This window comes from Genypterus blacodes, unplaced genomic scaffold (assembly GCF_046128005.1).
Source record: "Genypterus blacodes isolate CSIRO-AG114 ecotype Tasmania unplaced genomic scaffold, CSIRO-AGI_Gbla_v1 ptg000327l_1, whole genome shotgun sequence".
Classification (NCBI taxonomy): Eukaryota; Metazoa; Chordata; class Actinopteri; order Ophidiiformes; family Ophidiidae; genus Genypterus; species Genypterus blacodes.
The window spans coordinates 25,001-40,772 of record NW_027467113.1 but is presented as its reverse complement, the minus strand read 5'-3'; the positions used below and the strand labels follow the sequence as shown (position 1 = coordinate 40,772).

At 45.3% G+C, this 15,772-nt stretch overlaps 9 protein-coding genes across 10 annotated transcripts in view; 2 read left to right on the top strand and 7 right to left on the bottom strand.

Annotated features, from left to right (window-relative positions):
• Window positions 1–465: 465 nt before the first annotated feature.
• LOC142988434 (histone H2B 1/2-like) lies at window positions 466–840 on the bottom strand. The gene has a single exon (XM_076137612.1). It carries the CDS (start codon window positions 838–840, stop codon window positions 466–468), a length of 375 nt encoding a protein of 124 aa, XP_075993727.1.
• A 356-nt stretch (window positions 841–1,196) lies between these two features.
• On the bottom strand, window positions 1,197–1,642 carry LOC142988435 (histone H3). Its single transcript, XM_076137613.1, has one exon. The coding sequence runs from the start codon at window positions 1,623–1,625 to the stop codon at window positions 1,215–1,217; it is 411 nt and encodes a 136-aa protein (XP_075993728.1). The 5' UTR covers window positions 1,626–1,642; the 3' UTR covers window positions 1,197–1,214.
• A 670-nt stretch (window positions 1,643–2,312) lies between these two features.
• Window positions 2,313–2,837, bottom strand: LOC142988439 (histone H4). Its single transcript, XM_076137617.1, has one exon. The coding sequence runs from the start codon at window positions 2,820–2,822 to the stop codon at window positions 2,511–2,513; it is 312 nt and encodes a 103-aa protein (XP_075993732.1). The 5' UTR covers window positions 2,823–2,837; the 3' UTR covers window positions 2,313–2,510.
• A 316-nt stretch (window positions 2,838–3,153) lies between these two features.
• Window positions 3,154–4,434, bottom strand: LOC142988425 (histone H1-like). The gene has a single exon (XM_076137600.1). It carries the CDS (start codon window positions 4,413–4,415, stop codon window positions 3,810–3,812), a length of 606 nt encoding a protein of 201 aa, XP_075993715.1. The 5' UTR covers window positions 4,416–4,434; the 3' UTR covers window positions 3,154–3,809.
• A 1,136-nt stretch (window positions 4,435–5,570) lies between these two features.
• On the bottom strand, window positions 5,571–6,805 carry LOC142988419 (histone H2B 1/2-like). The gene has a single exon (XM_076137594.1). The coding sequence runs from the start codon at window positions 6,378–6,380 to the stop codon at window positions 6,006–6,008; it is 375 nt and encodes a 124-aa protein (XP_075993709.1). The 5' UTR covers window positions 6,381–6,805; the 3' UTR covers window positions 5,571–6,005.
• Window positions 6,806–6,885: 80 nt separating this feature from the next.
• Window positions 6,886–8,638, top strand: dnal1 (dynein, axonemal, light chain 1). The gene is made up of 8 exons (XM_076137593.1): window positions 6,886–7,014; window positions 7,231–7,269; window positions 7,471–7,580; window positions 7,691–7,746; window positions 7,863–7,918; window positions 7,995–8,121; window positions 8,229–8,369; window positions 8,444–8,638. The coding sequence occupies exons 1-8, from the start codon at window positions 7,012–7,014 to the stop codon at window positions 8,488–8,490; spliced, it is 579 nt and encodes a 192-aa protein (XP_075993708.1). The 5' UTR covers window positions 6,886–7,011; the 3' UTR covers window positions 8,491–8,638.
• Window positions 8,639–8,890: 252 nt separating this feature from the next.
• On the top strand, window positions 8,891–12,640 carry tedc1 (tubulin epsilon and delta complex 1). Of its 2 annotated transcripts, none has more exons than XM_076137602.1 (9): window positions 8,891–9,148; window positions 9,767–9,848; window positions 9,966–10,180; window positions 10,267–10,404; window positions 10,493–10,567; window positions 10,849–10,935; window positions 11,038–11,175; window positions 11,492–11,731; window positions 12,319–12,640. In XM_076137602.1, the coding sequence occupies exons 1-8, from the start codon at window positions 9,005–9,007 to the stop codon at window positions 11,702–11,704; spliced, it is 1,092 nt and encodes a 363-aa protein (XP_075993717.1). In that variant the 5' UTR covers window positions 8,891–9,004; the 3' UTR covers window positions 11,705–11,731; window positions 12,319–12,640. The 2 variants fall into 2 exon arrangements, with proteins under 2 accessions (XP_075993717.1, XP_075993716.1); XM_076137601.1 differs by having other exon boundaries at window positions 12,258–12,640.
• Window positions 11,741–13,135, bottom strand: pth2 (parathyroid hormone 2). Its single transcript, XM_076137603.1, has 3 exons — window positions 13,015–13,135; window positions 12,696–12,861; window positions 11,741–12,398 (listed from the first exon to the last, which is right to left on the bottom strand). The coding sequence occupies exons 1-3, from the start codon at window positions 13,133–13,135 to the stop codon at window positions 12,221–12,223; spliced, it is 465 nt and encodes a 154-aa protein (XP_075993718.1). The 3' UTR covers window positions 11,741–12,220.
• Window positions 13,136–15,607: 2,472 nt separating this feature from the next.
• Window positions 15,608–15,772, bottom strand: part of rin3 (Ras and Rab interactor 3) — a 9,617-nt gene continuing 9,452 nt past the window's right edge. Inside the window, exon 14 of the mRNA XM_076137597.1 lies at window positions 15,608–15,772. This exon is cut by the window's right edge and continues 844 nt beyond it. The gene's annotated coding sequence lies outside the window, so the exon portion shown is untranslated.

Sequence of the window (15,772 nt, the reverse complement as noted above, 5' to 3'; positions counted from 1 at the left end):
TGGATGAGAAACTTATCCTTTGTTAGAAATAATGTGAAGGTCACCGACATAGACCCTCTCAGGTCAGGCTTTTGTGTTTCCGTTGCAATCAACCTAAAACATCAGCGGCATGAGAAGCAGACTGCGTTCTCCACCGTGTGTCAGTCAACGTGTTCATATTAATTCAGCACACCAGCTTCGTCATGTTCAAACACCTACTATGGGTCCACCCATAATGACATCATTAATGCGAGTACTGTGCAGCCAGACAATTTTTGGATCGTATTGATGCAGCTTTACATGGCTAAAAATGCCACAATTCAAAATATTGACTATATAACAAACCACGCAACATTCACATCTCCAGGTTTTCAATACAATTCTACAACGGTTTTTAGCTGTTCGGTTGCATTGAAACACTCTTTGTTGAAGTGGTGTTTGGCCCTGAAAAGGACCTTTTAGTGTTGCGGAGCGGTATCGTGAGGTTCACTTGGAGCTGGTGTACTTGGTCACCGCCTTGGTGCCCTCGGACACGGCGTGCTTGGCCAGCTCACCGGGCAGCAGCAGACGCACGGCGGTCTGGATCTCCCTGGATGTGATGGTGGAGCGCTTGTTGTAGAGAGTCAGACGAGACGCTTCTGAGGCGATGCGCTCAAAGATGTCGTTGACAAAGGAGTTCATGATGCTCATGGCCTTGGAGGAGATGCCGGTGTCGGGATGCACTTGCTTCAGGACTTTGTACACGTAGATGGCGTAACTCTCCTTCCTGGTCTTCCTCTTCTTCTTGCCAGTTTTAGTGACTTTAGTAGACACCGCTTTCTTAGAGCCTTTCTTCGGCGCTATCTTCGCTTGCTCTGGCATCTCGGAGCTTTGTAGGATTTATCCTTGGAAAATGAGGTACAGGAATGACGTAGCTCAGTATTTAAACAGAGCTATGTAAATGATACTGCGCAAAGCCCCGCACATGATTGGTTTGTGTTTCCACAGTTTAATCCTGGTTTCGTGTAAGATTTGTAAACAGCATCACTCGCACGACTGTCACTTCCTTAAATAGCGTTTTGATTGATGTAAATGTTTTAAATGTAAAGCACGAAAAGGTGTAACACTTTTACACAGTAAAAATAAATTACAGCACTGGCACCCATGTCCACATTTCCCTCCCAAGACTATTGCTCTCTATTTGGATGTGTGTGGCTCTTAAAAGAGCCGTTGGGGTCAAGGGCAGTGAAAGGATTTTATGCTCTCTCCCCGCGGATGCGGCGGGCCAGCTGGATGTCTTTGGGCATGATCGTAACCCTCTTGGCGTGGATGGCGCACAGGTTGGTGTCCTCAAACAGACCGACCAGGTAAGCTTCGCTGGCCTCTTGCAGAGCCATCACGGCAGAGCTCTGGAAGCGCAGGTCAGTCTTGAAGTCCTGAGCGATCTCCCTAACCAGGCGCTGGAAGGGAAGCTTGCGGATCAGAAGCTCGGTGGACTTCTGGTAACGACGGATCTCCCTGAGAGCCACGGTCCCGGGCCTGTAACGATGAGGCTTCTTCACACCGCCGGTGGCAGGGGCGCTTTTACGTGCTGCCTTGGTGGCGAGCTGCTTCCTTGGCGCTTTGCCGCCGGTGGATTTACGTGCAGTCTGCTTGGTTCTGGCCATTGTTTCAGCTGGATGTCTTGTTCTTGGACGGACAAGTAGTAATGATGCACGGTGCGAGTGTCGCTTATTTATACACAGCCCCGGCGTGCCTCCGATGCTGATTGGCTCAGGCTGGGGAGCGCGCGCTTTAGGAGATGAGCTGTTGGGGAGCAGAAATTTGAAAACTCAAAGTAAACCACGCCCCCTGAGGTGCGGTTAACAGAAAGTAAGAGCATAACAACGGTTTACACTCATTTACTGTATGTAGAAATCGTGAATTGCCAAGTATCAAGCGTGCGAATGCAATTCCATATTCAATTGCCATGTTTAATGTATACATCTCTTAAGGTAATACATGATAAGAATGCGCAAATGGTAAATTCGGTGGTAAAATAGCAAAACCAGAACCTAATACGAATATGTAAGTTCAAATTTTACTGGAATATATTATACAAGGTCACCTCATATCGTCGAATATATGTACTAAAGAAGAGCGTAGATATTCACACAGCCATTGAAATAGTGCCTAGAATAGGATCAAGACTTCTTCCACAAATTGAAACCGTGAAGTGTGGATCTGAACCTCACTGCAATATATGCACAAAATATCGGAATCGAATTCGGGTAAGAGATAGTCCAAACCACTGTTGTACTGCATATCTGGCAGAAATGTACTAGTAGATTGGATATCACCCAGGTTGATGTAGTACCTCCGGTAATTCACTTTTTGAAGGCTTATGACGTGTCGCTATTAAGTTAGACATAGTGCTGCGTGGTGAATAACTTAATGGATTGTCGGGATATTCGCTCATATTTTCTAAACGCTACTAACTGGTGACTGAACTCAATATTCGGGAATAGGTGGCTCTTAAAAGAGCCTTTGAATGTCTGCCTGTCTCCGAGGACTTAACCGCCGAAGCCGTACAGGGTGCGGCCCTGCCTCTTCAGGGCATAGACCACATCCATGGCAGTGACGGTCTTCCTCTTAGCGTGCTCGGTGTAGGTGACGGCGTCACGGATCACATTCTCCAGGAACACCTTCAGCACGCCGCGGGTCTCCTCGTAGATCAGACCGGAAATTCGCTTCACACCGCCACGGCGAGCCAGGCGGCGGATTGCAGGCTTGGTGATGCCCTGGATGTTATCACGCAGAACCTTACGATGACGCTTTGCGCCTCCTTTTCCAAGTCCCTTTCCACCTTTACCACGTCCACTCATTTTGACTTCAACTGGAGTATGAATAAACGCCTGTACCTACTTACGGGGACGGTGGCATTATATAAAGGAGTTCTGCGGACGTAAGTGTACACATGCGGTAAAGGATGTGCTGGGCGTTGCCAAACTCTGTAGCCCCGCCCTCTTTGAATGTGACCGTTACCAGTAGCGGTCCCGTTTGTTTTGGTCCTCGAAATAGAAAAGAGCACGTCTAAGGTTTAGCTGGGCCCTGAAGTCTCTCACTGTGATTATTATCTGAAAAAAAATAGGACACAAATCATGTTTTTCCCCTTTCATTCACATTCATGCTCAAAGATGTCACTTTGCTCTTCAATACAGTGGAATAAAATATATTTTAATTTAAACAGAGGCTCAAGACAATAAACGTTTACATGAGAATCACGTATAAAAAATAATTGGACCCTCTTTGTGGCTTGTTGCTCGTTCATTGGCCGGATAGCGCTGTAACATGATTGTCCAACCAGCAAAAGGCTTACTCAATCACAATACTCCAGTGTTTTGGAGATACAAACATGTAAACTTGCAGAGCTGACATGTTATTAGTTATAGTGTCTTGGAGATTATTTTAGTTCATCGGCATCTAACAGAAAGTCAAACATTGGTGATGAATAAAATGTAATAAAATGAGCTGTCAAGTAACAATATGTTTGCAATGTATGAAAAAATATAGTGCAAGTACTAACAGGGTGCTAATAGAGGTCAGGGGTTAAGGCAGGACTCACTGGCAGCAGTTTCACCTGGGGGCCTGACTAAAAATATATGTATATAAATGAATAAATAAAGTGGTGTATGTGTAAAGCAGTTTTACAGCATATTAATTCTTAGCATGTTTTCCGGTATTTCAGCCCTACCTGAATGGAACTATACATTTGTGTTTCTGGTTGATTCATGGATGAAGCGCTCTTGTAAAGTTGTGTATGGCTCTTAAAAGAGCCTTTTTTTTTTTGGACTTTTTTCCTATTTAGGTGTTCATTTCTTTGCTGCCCTCTTGGTAGGGGTCTTCCTGGACTTGGGGGCTGCTCTGGGCTTCACGGCCTTCTTAGGAGCCTTCTTGGGGGTAGCCGCCTTCTTCGTTACTTTCTTGGGGCTTTTGGCAGATTTGGCTTTAACGGCGACCTTCTTGGCAGCTGGCGCAACCTTCTTCCCCTTCTTCGCTGTGCTCTTCTCGGCTACAAGCTTCTTAGCTGCAGATTTCGCTGCGGGTTTCTTTGCCTTTGGCGCGGCTGCGGGCTTCTTGATTGCGGGTTTCTTAGCCTTCGCCGCGGATTCCTTGGGCTTCTTGGTCAACTTGAACGACCCGGAAGCACCGGTTCCTTTGGTTCGGTCCAGCGCTCCGGCGGTTACCAGACCCTTGACGGCAAGCTTGACGCGGGCGTTGTTCTTCTCCACATCATAACCACGGGCTGTCAGACTCTTCTTAAGCGCTGCCAGAGAGATTCCATTCCGCTCTGTGGAAGCGGCGACGGACTCCAGGACGAGATCGCGAAGTTTGGGTCCAGCCGGTCTTGGCTTGACGGTTCTCTTCTTCGGAGATTTGGCCTGGACGGCAGGTACAGCTGGAGCGGTTTCACCCATTGTATCGTTTGTTATCTGTCAAAAGTCAGAATAGCATGTCAGGGAGCAGCGAAGAGGCGCTAATATACACACGATGAGAGCCGTGTAGACTCAACCCGCCCGGCGCCTCCTCCGCGCAGCAGGAAAACAGGGACGTTTGTGTTTTCTCCTTACGAATAAACGTCGAAACACGCATCTGGGAGACAAGCTCAGTAAATACATCGCGTGGATCTGATAGCGGACGAGTGTGTCTTCGCATTGATGTAAACTAAAGCTCGGTAGCTTTCTGCTTTGGGCTCAGAAAACCTTTGAACCTCTCGGATCTTCGGGCATGTGAAGCTCTGTTGTCTGATGTTCCGCTGTGATTTCTCTCCTAAATGTCTCCAAGTACATTCTAAACCAAATAAAACGTATCAGGCAGTAAGAGGAGACGGTAATGCAGAGACTTTAAACAAATACATTCATATTTTGCAACTAAATGTCCGTTTATATGCCGTTAGTTTGGTAGCTGCAAACACACTCGCGTTGGCCCCTGACTGAGCGCTGACGAAATGTCAACTGTGTTCTATTTGTTTTATTTTTTTACGAACTGCATAAAGCGATGTTACAAGAAATCCATTCCAAGTTGTGTTTATTTTGAAATGTGAGTGACTTTATGTTGATGAAGGTTAATAGTTACAGCAGTGTTAGAGATCAATCGGTTTGAGCTGACGCATCTGAGTCTCCTCCCTCAACCAAAACCTGATCCATGTCTCAATGTACACACAAGTGTCAGTTTGCAATATTAATATTTTTAATTCTGATATTAAACGCAATGGTAATATTTTATGCAACAAAACGATATTTATATAGTTTTTTTTGTTCATTTGTATATACTGTATTATATATATGCCTGCTGGCGTGGGGACGCTGAACAAAGTATCGTTGTATTTCTCCTGTGCACTGACTGTGTCCATCTAAAACACATGTTTATTATTTTTAACAAAAGTTTGACTTTTTAATCACTTTTAATCAAATTTTTGTTCTATGAACTGGTGCAGCTTGATCCAAACTTGACTCAAGTCCATCACAGAGCTACCCATCATAGCAAATATATTACCCAAACACACTTCATTTACATAATGTGAATATAATTTAGTAACAACTATGGTGGACATGTCAACTCCGTTATCACACACTCACACACACACACACAGTGATAGCCTTGACAATTAAGTCACGTGGCAAATTTATTACAACAAGTTAAACATACACTAAGCTCACACCTGATCATTCAATATGCTTAGATCATTTCTGTAACCGACTTTTAATATTTTTCAGGCTCGGTGTTGGACTCGTTTTTGGGTTTGAGAAGCCATCTGCACCACTCCTGAGGTCAAGAGAGACGATACAGAACCGACAACAATGAATGATCTTGTATAAATGAAGGACATTTACACATACAATGAAATGACATAGTAACGAGTTCTTAGGCTCGCCAACTCCTCCTGCAGTCTCCACGGCTGAGCGCCTCGGCTGCACTGCATCATTCATAAACTCTACGCTCTTTACAGGCGGAAGTGTTCGGCCCTGAAAAGGACCGTTAGGTATTGCGGGGCAGAATCGTGAAGTTCACTTGGAGCTGGTGTACTTGGTCACCGCCTTGGTGCCCTCAGACACGGCGTGCTTGGCCAGCTCACCGGGCAGCAGCAGACGCACGGCGGTCTGGATCTCCCTGGATGTGATGGTGGAGCGCTTGTTGTAGAGAGTCAGACGAGACGCTTCTGAGGCGATGCGCTCAAAGATGTCGTTGACAAAGGAGTTCATGATGCTCATGGCCTTGGAGGAGATGCCGGTGTCGGGATGCACTTGCTTCAGGACTTTGTACACGTAGATGGCGTAACTCTCCTTCCTGGTCTTCCTCTTCTTCTTGCCAGCTTTCGTGACTTTAGTAGACACCGCTTTTTTTGAGCCTTTCTTCGGCGCTGCCTTCGGGGGTTCGGGCATTTTCGGACTCAGTAATTTTCCTTTTCGTATGGCAAATTGTTGGTTCAGTGGTGTCGCAATATTTATACTGCGCCATGTAAATATCACTGTGCTGCTCCCCTTACAGGATTGGTTGAAATGTGTGCGAGCGGACCATGTCAAAAATTTGACTCGTGCAGCAGCCACTGTGTTATTTCCTTCTTTGTTCTCCGCATTCCAGTCCAATAGGTGACGCTAATCAACCACTAAGCTGGTTTACCGACCGCAAATAACCGAAAGAAGACGACGTGCAGCTGTTACGGCTGAATGTTGTGACAGCGTTCAATGTTGTGACTCCAAACATGGCAGTTTACGTTCATCAGATTTCACACCACCCACGACCAATAAGACACAGTGGGACATATTTTGCTCTCTGCATGTTGTGCATCAGTGTCATAAGCATATACAAACAATTTCTTCAGTTTATGTTCATCATTCGAATCAGAGTCCTGTCGGTGTTTTTGATTATGTGTTGCTTTTATTCAGTTCATATTTTGATCACTATGTACTCGGACCCTGTTGATCCGCTGTGGGGCTTTACGATGGGGACACTGCGCAGGCGCGAGCTTCCTGTGGTGCCATAGCAACCAGAGGACCACTATCAACATTCAGCATGGTACGTGTTCATACTTTCTTAGTGGTGGTTTTTGATGGTGTTTAGGTTGTTTTTAAGTTAAACCACCAGTTTGAACATTCGTCACGTGATTCTATCCGACAGCTGTGTTGACGTTAAATGCAAGCAAGCTAGCATGCACGAACTAGCTTTATATAACTCAACTTTATATCATTAAGCATTAGCCACGTAAAAGTCAAACTTGTGCAATGTCTGCAGGCCAAAGCTTTGACTGTTAAGGAGGCGCTGGCCAAATGGGTGAGTAAAGATATGGAGGAGTAATAAGGATTCAATGTGTCCCTTCTTTTAGTAATCTAAATATAAACTGTGTGTGTGTGTGTGTGTGTGTGTGTGTGTGTGTGTGTGTGTGTGTGTGTGTGTGTGTGTGTGTGTGTGTGTGTGTGTGTGTGTGTGTGTGTGTGTGTGTGTGTGTGTGTGTGTGTGTGTGTGAGTGAGTAGGAGGAGAAGACAGGGGAGAAGGCAAGCGAGGCCAAAGAACTCAAACTGTACTATCAAACTCCTCCCATAGAGAAGATGGACGCTTCTCTCTCTACACTCACCAACTGCGAGTGAGTGAGTGAGTGAGTGAGTGAGTGTGTAACATCCTGTCCTGAAGTCAGACATACACTAAGTAAACACGCTGCTAGCTTGATTCAGTCGTATGTTTTCTCCTCTGCAGAATTCTGTCACTGTCTACAAACTGCATTGAGAAAATAACCAACCTCAATGGCCTGAGTGAGTACTGACTGACTGACGGACTGACTGACTGACTGACTGACTGCATACACAATGAGAAAGAAGCAAAGTGACACTCTGGGTTGCTGATGTGGTGTCCTGTTGTGTATTTCTAGAGAACTTGAAGATTTTGTCACTCGGAAGAAATTATATCAAGACTCTCAGTGGACTGGTGAGTTTAATTGATTCCATTATTCAATTCCTTCCTTACAGTTTAACAAGTCAAATGTGTGTGTGTGTGTGTGCAGGAGGTTGTAGCGGACACATTAGAGCAGCTGTGGATCTCTCATAACCTAATAGAGAAACTGAAGGGAATCCAGTACCTGAAAAACCTGCAGGTCCTCTACATGTCAAACAACCAAGTCAAAGAATGGGGTGAGCCACAGAAGCACAGCTGATTCCATCAAGAAGAAGCAAACAAGCATGTAAATACCGTCACATCCTTTAATGCTGCGTGTTGACGTCATTCCTGGGTTGTGTAGGCGAGTTTACCAAGTTGGCGGAGCTGCCGCGTCTGGCCGAGCTGGTGTTTGTTGGAAACCCTCTTCAGGAGAAATATGCCACGGAGGGGACGTGGATGGAGGAAGCCTGTAAACGACTGCCCAAGCTGAAGAAACTAGACGGTACAAGAGTTTACTACAAACTAACAACAGATAAGAATGACAGAGTTCAAAATCTCTGTTTATGTTGTTTCCAGGGACACCAGTCATCAATGATGAAGAGGAGGAAGGAGAGGAGAGCTGAGAAGAATCACAGACATGAAGACCAGCGGCCAAGATTTGATACATTTTGTCATTGTCTTTTGCTTTGTTCTGTGTAACAAACAATAATCAATAAACAACTTGATTAAATGTGATCATTTGTCTCATTTGCTTTTTTGTCATTTAATAAACTTAAATTATGTGTCTTTACATTTTGGCTTTTATTCATTTACATAGGGAAACTACATCCAGGGTCAAACTGCTGGTTTTACTTTCTATCTTTCTAACGTTATTGTCTTTCCTTTTTCATTAATTTTTTTTAAAAGTACGCAATTATTCAAAACTGAGATTATATTTTACAAATCATGTTTTGTTCTCTGTTTAATTTTATTGAATTACAATTTGAATAAAGTTAGGGTTTTTTTTGTTCCGTTTTTAACAAAGCGACTTCCGGTTCCGTCCTCTTCGCCGCGAAATATCAAGCGTTTACTTACATAACAGATCGTTTATGAGTAGCGGCCATGTAGCGCAGTGAAGCGTGTGGGTGCTTGGTAGAGATGAAGCGCAGTAGCGCGGCTGTGAGCGTCGGGGTGAAGCAGCTGATCGCAGATCTGTGCAGACTTCTAGCGGCCGCCGGCCTCGCAGCTGTGCCCGCACCAGAGACCTTCAGACGGGCTAAGTTCGATGGCGGACCCGGCGTGGTACGTTCCGACCTCAACAAACAGGAAGTTCGGCGTGAAGCTGCTGCCCTCTATAATGTTTCCGTTGGCATGGCAATGTAGTAACGCTACTGCCTCACTAGTGCCATCTACTGGCGGCAGCGGTACCTGCAGCCATTTAGCGATGAAGGCTTTGTTTCCACATTGTAAATAAGTATAAATGACACAAATGAAGTATTTTCCGTCACTCATTCGTTCACATATTGATTGAATTTGGTATAGTCATTTCCTATAATTTCAGTTTAGAACGATCATTGTGCCAATCTGCAGTATCAGAGGCTGTACATAAGTATTAGATCAGATAAATGTCATTGATAAAGTGCAAGAAGTTATTTTGCTACAGGATTTCACAGAGAGCAGATAAACACACTGCAGCCAAACTGGATATTAAAGCAATTGGTAGCAAGTTCATGTAATTATACAGGAGTCCTGATTAACAATATGTGTTTATCTTTAGTTTACTTTTTTAGTGATTACCGAAGGATATGAGTATAAAAAAAAAAAATATATTTTTTTACATCTGCCTGCCTCTGCTTCTCTTTACATCTGTGTTGTATATGAGTGTAGTCTCCTTCTCTCTTTCTACCATCTGTTCTCCAGGAGGAGGAGTTTTGGCAGCTGCTGGCCAACATCCTTCAGAAGACGAGCGTTGTTTCGGCTGATGTCAGCTCACAGAAAAGAGGTCAGCCATGTTATAGCATTCTGGATATGTTGAAAACTCTAAAATACTCAAACCAGGGGCAACAAATAAACGTCATTCTACATTCAATGTGAACATCTGCATCCTGACTTGTGACAGAAGTAGGCCTGGACCAGAGGAAGCTTGTTGCCGATGGCCTCAGGCGGACTGGATACCGAGCTGCGTGGATGTTGAGGAGGGAGGGTGAGGACAGGATCCCCTCCAGCAGGGATCTCCTCTTGGCTCTGGGCTGGCTGCTGGCGACAGGAACACTGGAGAGCCTGCTGACACAGCGAGCACAGCAACTGAACAGATTACTGCTCACATCCAAGCTGGTATGCAACATGAACCCCAGTTTACTACTCACGCTGCCTTCATCTTCGTCTTCGCCACCTGTGTACCTTCCTCATTTGTGTTTCAGGTTCCCCCTCAGGTTTCTCAGGTGGTCCAGTTAGACGGCGCCTCCCTGAGGAGACTTCAGTGGCTCATTGGCTGCCTGAGGACTCAGCGGCGGATCCTTCTGTCCATCCAGGAGGAGCGAGCTCGGCTTCTTCACCACGTGAGGAAACTCCAGACTTCTCCTCCGTCACCCAGAAACTGAAGTCATTATTAATAATTCTAACCAAGAAACTAATTTTTCCCCTCAGGTTCTTACCGCCAGTCTATCGTCCTCTTCTTCATCTTCCTCACCTTCTAATCAAAGCTGCACCGTCCTAAGGGAGGTGAGTCTGTATGCTGTTACTTAAATGGAGCAATAATGTCGGACTCACAAACAATCAGCTCCTGTTTGATTCCTTAGCTTTAAGTTTTCATACATAATGTTCTGTGTGTGTGTGTGTGTGTGTGTGTGTGTGTGTGTGTGTGTGTGTGTTCAGGGCGGGCCTATGGTGCTGATGACTTCCTGCCTGTACTGATGTCATATCGCTTGAGGAATTAAAAACTCAGCAAAGCCGATTAGTGTGAAAGTAAAGTGCTGACGTGTTCTTATGTGTGTGTATTACAGGAGTGTGTTGGTATGCAGGAGCTCTGTGACCTCCTGGAGGCCTACCTGAGCTGGAAAGAGAAGGAGGAAATCTTCTGGAGCTGGATGGTAACACACACACACACACACACACACACACACACACACACACACACAGGAAAAAACTAAAATACGAATATATCTTTGATTGGTGTGTGTGCATGTATGTAGGACAGTGTGGTTGAGTGCCATCAGACGGACCCTGTGTGTGTGAGGCTCACACATTCAGCCCACGTGAGCGCAGGCGTTTGCCACCATGGAAACGGAGGAGAGGAGGGTGTGTTGCTGGAACTGCCTGCAACAAGACAGGTACACACATGCACACACACACACACACACACACACACACACACACACACACACACACACAGCAACTCGCAGACAGTTACTATGTTTGAGATATAGACAAATCGATATAAAGTGTAAAATGTTTTGTTTGATATGTAAAAATAAAATGAAGCATGAACTAAAGAGCTTCATAAAAACTCATTAAATGTATAATCCCTTCATTTGAGCTGCTATAAAGGAAACAGCAGGGGGCGCTGTGGAGGCAGGAGGCGGCCTGTCTGCAGCATGAATCACACTTCCTACATGGTTCCATTCTCTTCTTTTTCTCCTCCTCCAGGTTTTCAGAGTGAAGCTTCACACAGAGGCGCTCCGCAGGGGGGCCGTGGCGCCGGGTGAGCTCGGGGCGGCCCGGGAGGCCCGGCTGCTCCTTCGGGAGGAGGCCCGGCTGTCCCAGCAGAGGGACCGGCACAGGGCTGAGTGCAGGACGCGGCTGCAGGAGATGACCGACCGGCTGGACAACACGGTGCTCATCCCACCAACACGCTGCTAGAACAGCGCCCCCTGCAGGCCCAGGAAGGTGAGACAAGACCAACTTTCTGTTTTATTTATAGAATCTACCACACACACATACCCAGATAATACATAATGATAAGTACGTTGGCATCATATTTGTAAATTAGAGGCGGTTTTATTAAAACAAATGCAAGTAGGTGATAGAAAACACTGAGCTTTATTTATGAAGATCACACGGAAAATATTTACATGGCGCCTTAGTTTAATGTTCAATGTTCTGAACACAACAGATGTTTTCACTCAGTACAGAGGAAAATAATATTATGCTGTTAGTGTCAATAAATCTGATGGAATGAGAAAGTGGAGAGTTCTGGAGTGTGAGATGAATTCACATTCAGAGTTTGACATAAAAATCTGCATTTCATGTCTAATCAAGTTTTTGGTTTGTGCCCTTTTTGATGGTTCTTAGGTTGAAATGAATTAGATTAGAATGAAATGATGATTTTAAAGTTATTACTTCTGCCATTATTGTGTTGATGGTTTGAAACAATGATCAGGACGAATTAACCACTAAGAGCTTCTGCATGTAGGAGTTGAGCCACTTCTGTCTCTCCATGGAGGTGAGCAGTTTACTCTTCTCCCTGAACGCAGCATCGTCAGCCATCACCATGTTCCTCTTCATCACGCCGGCCCTGTTCGGGCGCCACTCAGCTGGCCACGCCCCCTCCACGCTGAAACCAAACCGCCACCACACAATACACATTACCTGTCAATCAAACACAAACGGCTCCCAACAACAATCAGTGAAGAATTGTTTGACATTTGGGTGAAGAAGAAGGACGGTGATGATTTTAACTTTTTTAAATGGATCTTAAATATTAAATAAAATATGGAGATTTTACTCTAAATTGTATTTTTTCTCAATGTATTTTTGAACCTGCGTGTCTGCGTGTCTTTTTGTTCAGTCAATAAAACTGGATCTCATTGATAAATGGCCCCCGTGTCTCTGTAACACTCGACTCTCTCACCTCGCCTCCATCCTCTCCGGACCAAAGGGCCACTCCTCCCTCATCACGCTGTTCTTGGAGTCGCCGTCCGCGTCTCTGAGGCCGGACGCCGACATCATCTGGACGCTCCAATCACGCAGAGAGATGAAGGGGAAACGGACGTCCCAGTCTTCTCCTCGAGGCTGATCTAAGTTTCTGGAATGAGATCAGATGAAACTTATTGATCCCTCAGCTGCAGTAAAACTAATGATTGTATACTTTTAGCTGGTTTCTGTTTCTGTATGCTGGTTCAAAGTAAATGAAGTTATGAACCAGTAACAGACACAATTTGCTGTGAGGCATCTTGAGGGTTTGTGTCTCCACCTGAGTCCAGGCTGAGGGAATCCAGTCGTCACTGGGCCCATACCCAGAATGCAAAGCAGCACCAGGGAAGTGCAGGGGAAAGAAGGCGGCGAGGGCATCCTGAAAGAAATGATGTCATGACAAGTGATCACACCAAGACCAGAATGAGGTCAGAAGGAGCCTAAAGGTCAGGCTGTAGTCTAAAGACCTGCAGAACAACACTTCATACGTATCAGTGTATTAAAGAATGCAGCGTTCATGACAAACACGGTAATAAAACCCAGATTCTTTGTGTAGAGTGTTTTTCTTCTCTTTCATAAAGGTCAGTTAGATCAGTGTTTTTCAACCAGAGATTGGCGTGCAACATCACGATTAATAAAGTATCTTATCTTATCTAAAGAAAACTAAAGCTTACATTTCAGATTGTCACTTTGTTTTAAATATCTATATATATTTTGCACTGTAAACAAATTAACAGTACAGCTGAACGCCACCTGGTTACATAAGCTTTCAATCAATCAGTCTTGCGTCAACATCACCTTTTCATAGCGATCATTCATAACGCTCAAATCATTTGAATGCATCCCATGTAGTACTTGATTGATTGATTGATTGTTAAGCTGTAGCACAATGACTCAAAGCCACTCTGGTTGTAAATGTTTCTCACCTGGACGTCGGGTTAATCGGGGTTGTAACCAAATCGCCCCTCAAGGTTTGGTGCTTCGGAGGTCAAAGGTCAGCCCCTGCAGAAAGCACAGAGTTGGTCAGAAAAAACAAAACATCCGAAAACTCCAACTCTCAGATTTCCTCTGGTGCTTTATTGCTCTCGGCTGTCTCGCTGCTCAGTGGAGGTAAAAGTCCGTCAGCCGCCTGCTTATATTGCCGTTTCTAAGCACGTTTGTTTGGTTTGGATGGCAACCCCTCCTGCCCCCCGCCGCCGCCGCCCCCACCCCTGCACACCCCCACACACACACACGAGGATGCACATCATCCATCTGATCAAAGCCCACTTTGAGTTCAGTGTGTAAGGGTGTGCGACGGCGCAGAGGAAGACCCTGGTGAAGTACGGCTCCACCGCTGCTTGTTAGCAACACTTCAGTCACAGAGCTGAAAGATTGGTGAGACCCAACGTTTGGCTGAGGCGTAACCCACAACCTGGCAACCTGCTGGCTGACTACTGAGCACAGAGCCAATAAGACAAAGCAAAGCCTAGCATGGAGGGAATATGGGGCCAACTCAGGTGGACACAACACAATGAGAGCGTCACATTCATGAGGATAAGACAGGAACTCAAGTTTAAAAGAGGATAACTGATATCTGGGCACCAGAGCTCAAAAGTCTGAGAGTGCCGTCGACTCCACAAGGTGACTGGGTGAAGTGGCAGCAAAGACCCATTTACTATGGAAAGGGGATTCTTTAAGTGTTGTGTTGTTGTGTTGTCATGTCTATCGATCCGTGTAGAGCTCAACTCAAACTACATGACCCCACCTGCACGGTAAACACACACACAGCTCACTTTAATGTCCCACAGTAGTTCACCTGTGGCTCCATGGAGGCTCCCGCTGCAGTGACCAACTCGGGTGTGTGTGTGTGTGTGTGTTTGTGTTGTTATTCATTGATCTCTTGCTGTGTTGTACTGAATCATTCTTGCTTTGTGTGTTTGTTTGTGAGGCACACAGGTGACCTGCATCACCGATCAGAGTCCATGAAGGCGTCACCGCTCCCTGCTGGCTCTCAGTGGGAATGTGCAGAAAACAAATCATCTCACCAACAAGAAAAACACCAACATTTGCTAAAAAAACAAAAAGCTGAACCTTCATCATTGTTGATCATTTCCTGCTGAGGGATTCGAAACAAAGAACCGCGTCAGAAGGAGCAACAAACCGATGGACGCAGGCACCGTCTGATCAATAACGGATCATTTCCTCCAAGATGGGAACAATAACAGCTCGGCGCTGCTGTGCAGAGACAAACTCCTCGTTAGTCCATCTCCCAAATGTCCTCTGCACAGGAACCGATGTGTGTAATGTTTGTGTACCCTGGATCTGTTGCCCTGCAGGTTAATGGTTCGACTCGGCGATGGCTCATTCAAACTGACAATGACATCAGAGGTGAAGTATCGTAGCTGCCGTGTGTGTGTGTGTGTGTGTGTTTGTTAGCAGACAGGAAGCTCGTTATGATGTAGAGAAGCCTCGTTAGGAGCCTATAATGGCCTCCGGCACAGGAAGCGGCTCTTGTCCCGGATAACAAGCTGAGCCTGAGTCACGCCCGTTTCCTGCGCACAGAAGAGTCCTTAAATCACACACCACTCAAAGCGGCGATGACGCTGTGGTTGATCAACCGGCTCATGTTGCATCATTTACTGGTCTAAGCACAAAAATAAACATTTCCCATTTGTTTGACGTCATCCAGTCGTCAGTGGTAACCGAGTATCAAACTCTTTGTTTTACATACATAATGATGTAATGTGACTTTGTTTAGCATTAGATTGATGTTAATGACGCTCTTTGATCTCATTCAATCCTGACATTAATCTGAGTGAATCATCGACTCTTTAAATCATGAAAACAAAGCATTTTTGTTCTGTAAAGTTCAGTTTATTTACACCATCAGTGTCTGCATATAGAAGAAGCGTGAAGTAGAATGAAGCTGCTTGATGCTGTGCGTGTGCAGTCAATGAGATGTGATTGTGTGACATGTGACGCGTGTTCAAGCAGCATTTTGCCTAAAAACCACAGTTTGATGATTGGACAGCC

What these genes read in the sequence shown, in the direction of transcription:
- LOC142988434 (XM_076137612.1), bottom strand. Translation starts at nt 840, where the DNA reads ATGCCAGAGCAAGCGAAGATAGCGCCGAAGAAAGGCTCTAAGAAAGCG.
- LOC142988419 (XM_076137594.1), bottom strand. Translation starts at nt 6,380, where the DNA reads ATGCCCGAACCCCCGAAGGCAGCGCCGAAGAAAGGCTCAAAAAAAGCG.
- dnal1 (XM_076137593.1), top strand. An exon ending in AGGAGGCGCTGGCCAAATGG is followed by an intron (nt 7,270 to 7,470) that starts GTGAGTAAAGAT and finishes GTGAGTGAGTAG; the next exon opens with GAGGAGAAGACAGGGGAGAA. An exon ending in TCTACACTCACCAACTGCGA is followed by an intron (nt 7,581 to 7,690) that starts GTGAGTGAGTGA and finishes TCTCCTCTGCAG; the next exon opens with AATTCTGTCACTGTCTACAA.
- pth2 (XM_076137603.1), bottom strand. Translation starts at nt 13,135, where the DNA reads ATGCCCTCGCCGCCTTCTTTCCCCTGCACTTCCCTGGTGCTGCTTTGC. An exon ending in GAGACACAAACCCTCAAGAT is followed by an intron (nt 12,862 to 13,014) that starts GCCTCACAGCAA and finishes CCAGAAACTTAG; the next exon opens with ATCAGCCTCGAGGAGAAGAC. An exon ending in CCGGAGAGGATGGAGGCGAG is followed by an intron (nt 12,399 to 12,695) that starts GTGAGAGAGTCG and finishes GTTTGGTTTCAG; the next exon opens with CGTGGAGGGGGCGTGGCCAG.
- tedc1 (XM_076137602.1), top strand. Translation starts at nt 9,005, where the DNA reads ATGAAGCGCAGTAGCGCGGCTGTGAGCGTCGGGGTGAAGCAGCTGATC. An exon ending in TCGATGGCGGACCCGGCGTG is followed by an intron (nt 9,149 to 9,766) that starts GTACGTTCCGAC and finishes TCTGTTCTCCAG; the next exon opens with GAGGAGGAGTTTTGGCAGCT. An exon ending in GCTGCACCGTCCTAAGGGAG is followed by an intron (nt 10,568 to 10,848) that starts GTGAGTCTGTAT and finishes TGTGTATTACAG; the next exon opens with GAGTGTGTTGGTATGCAGGA.
- LOC142988425 (XM_076137600.1), bottom strand. Translation starts at nt 4,415, where the DNA reads ATGGGTGAAACCGCTCCAGCTGTACCTGCCGTCCAGGCCAAATCTCCG.
- LOC142988439 (XM_076137617.1), bottom strand. Translation starts at nt 2,822, where the DNA reads ATGAGTGGACGTGGTAAAGGTGGAAAGGGACTTGGAAAAGGAGGCGCA.
- LOC142988435 (XM_076137613.1), bottom strand. Translation starts at nt 1,625, where the DNA reads ATGGCCAGAACCAAGCAGACTGCACGTAAATCCACCGGCGGCAAAGCG.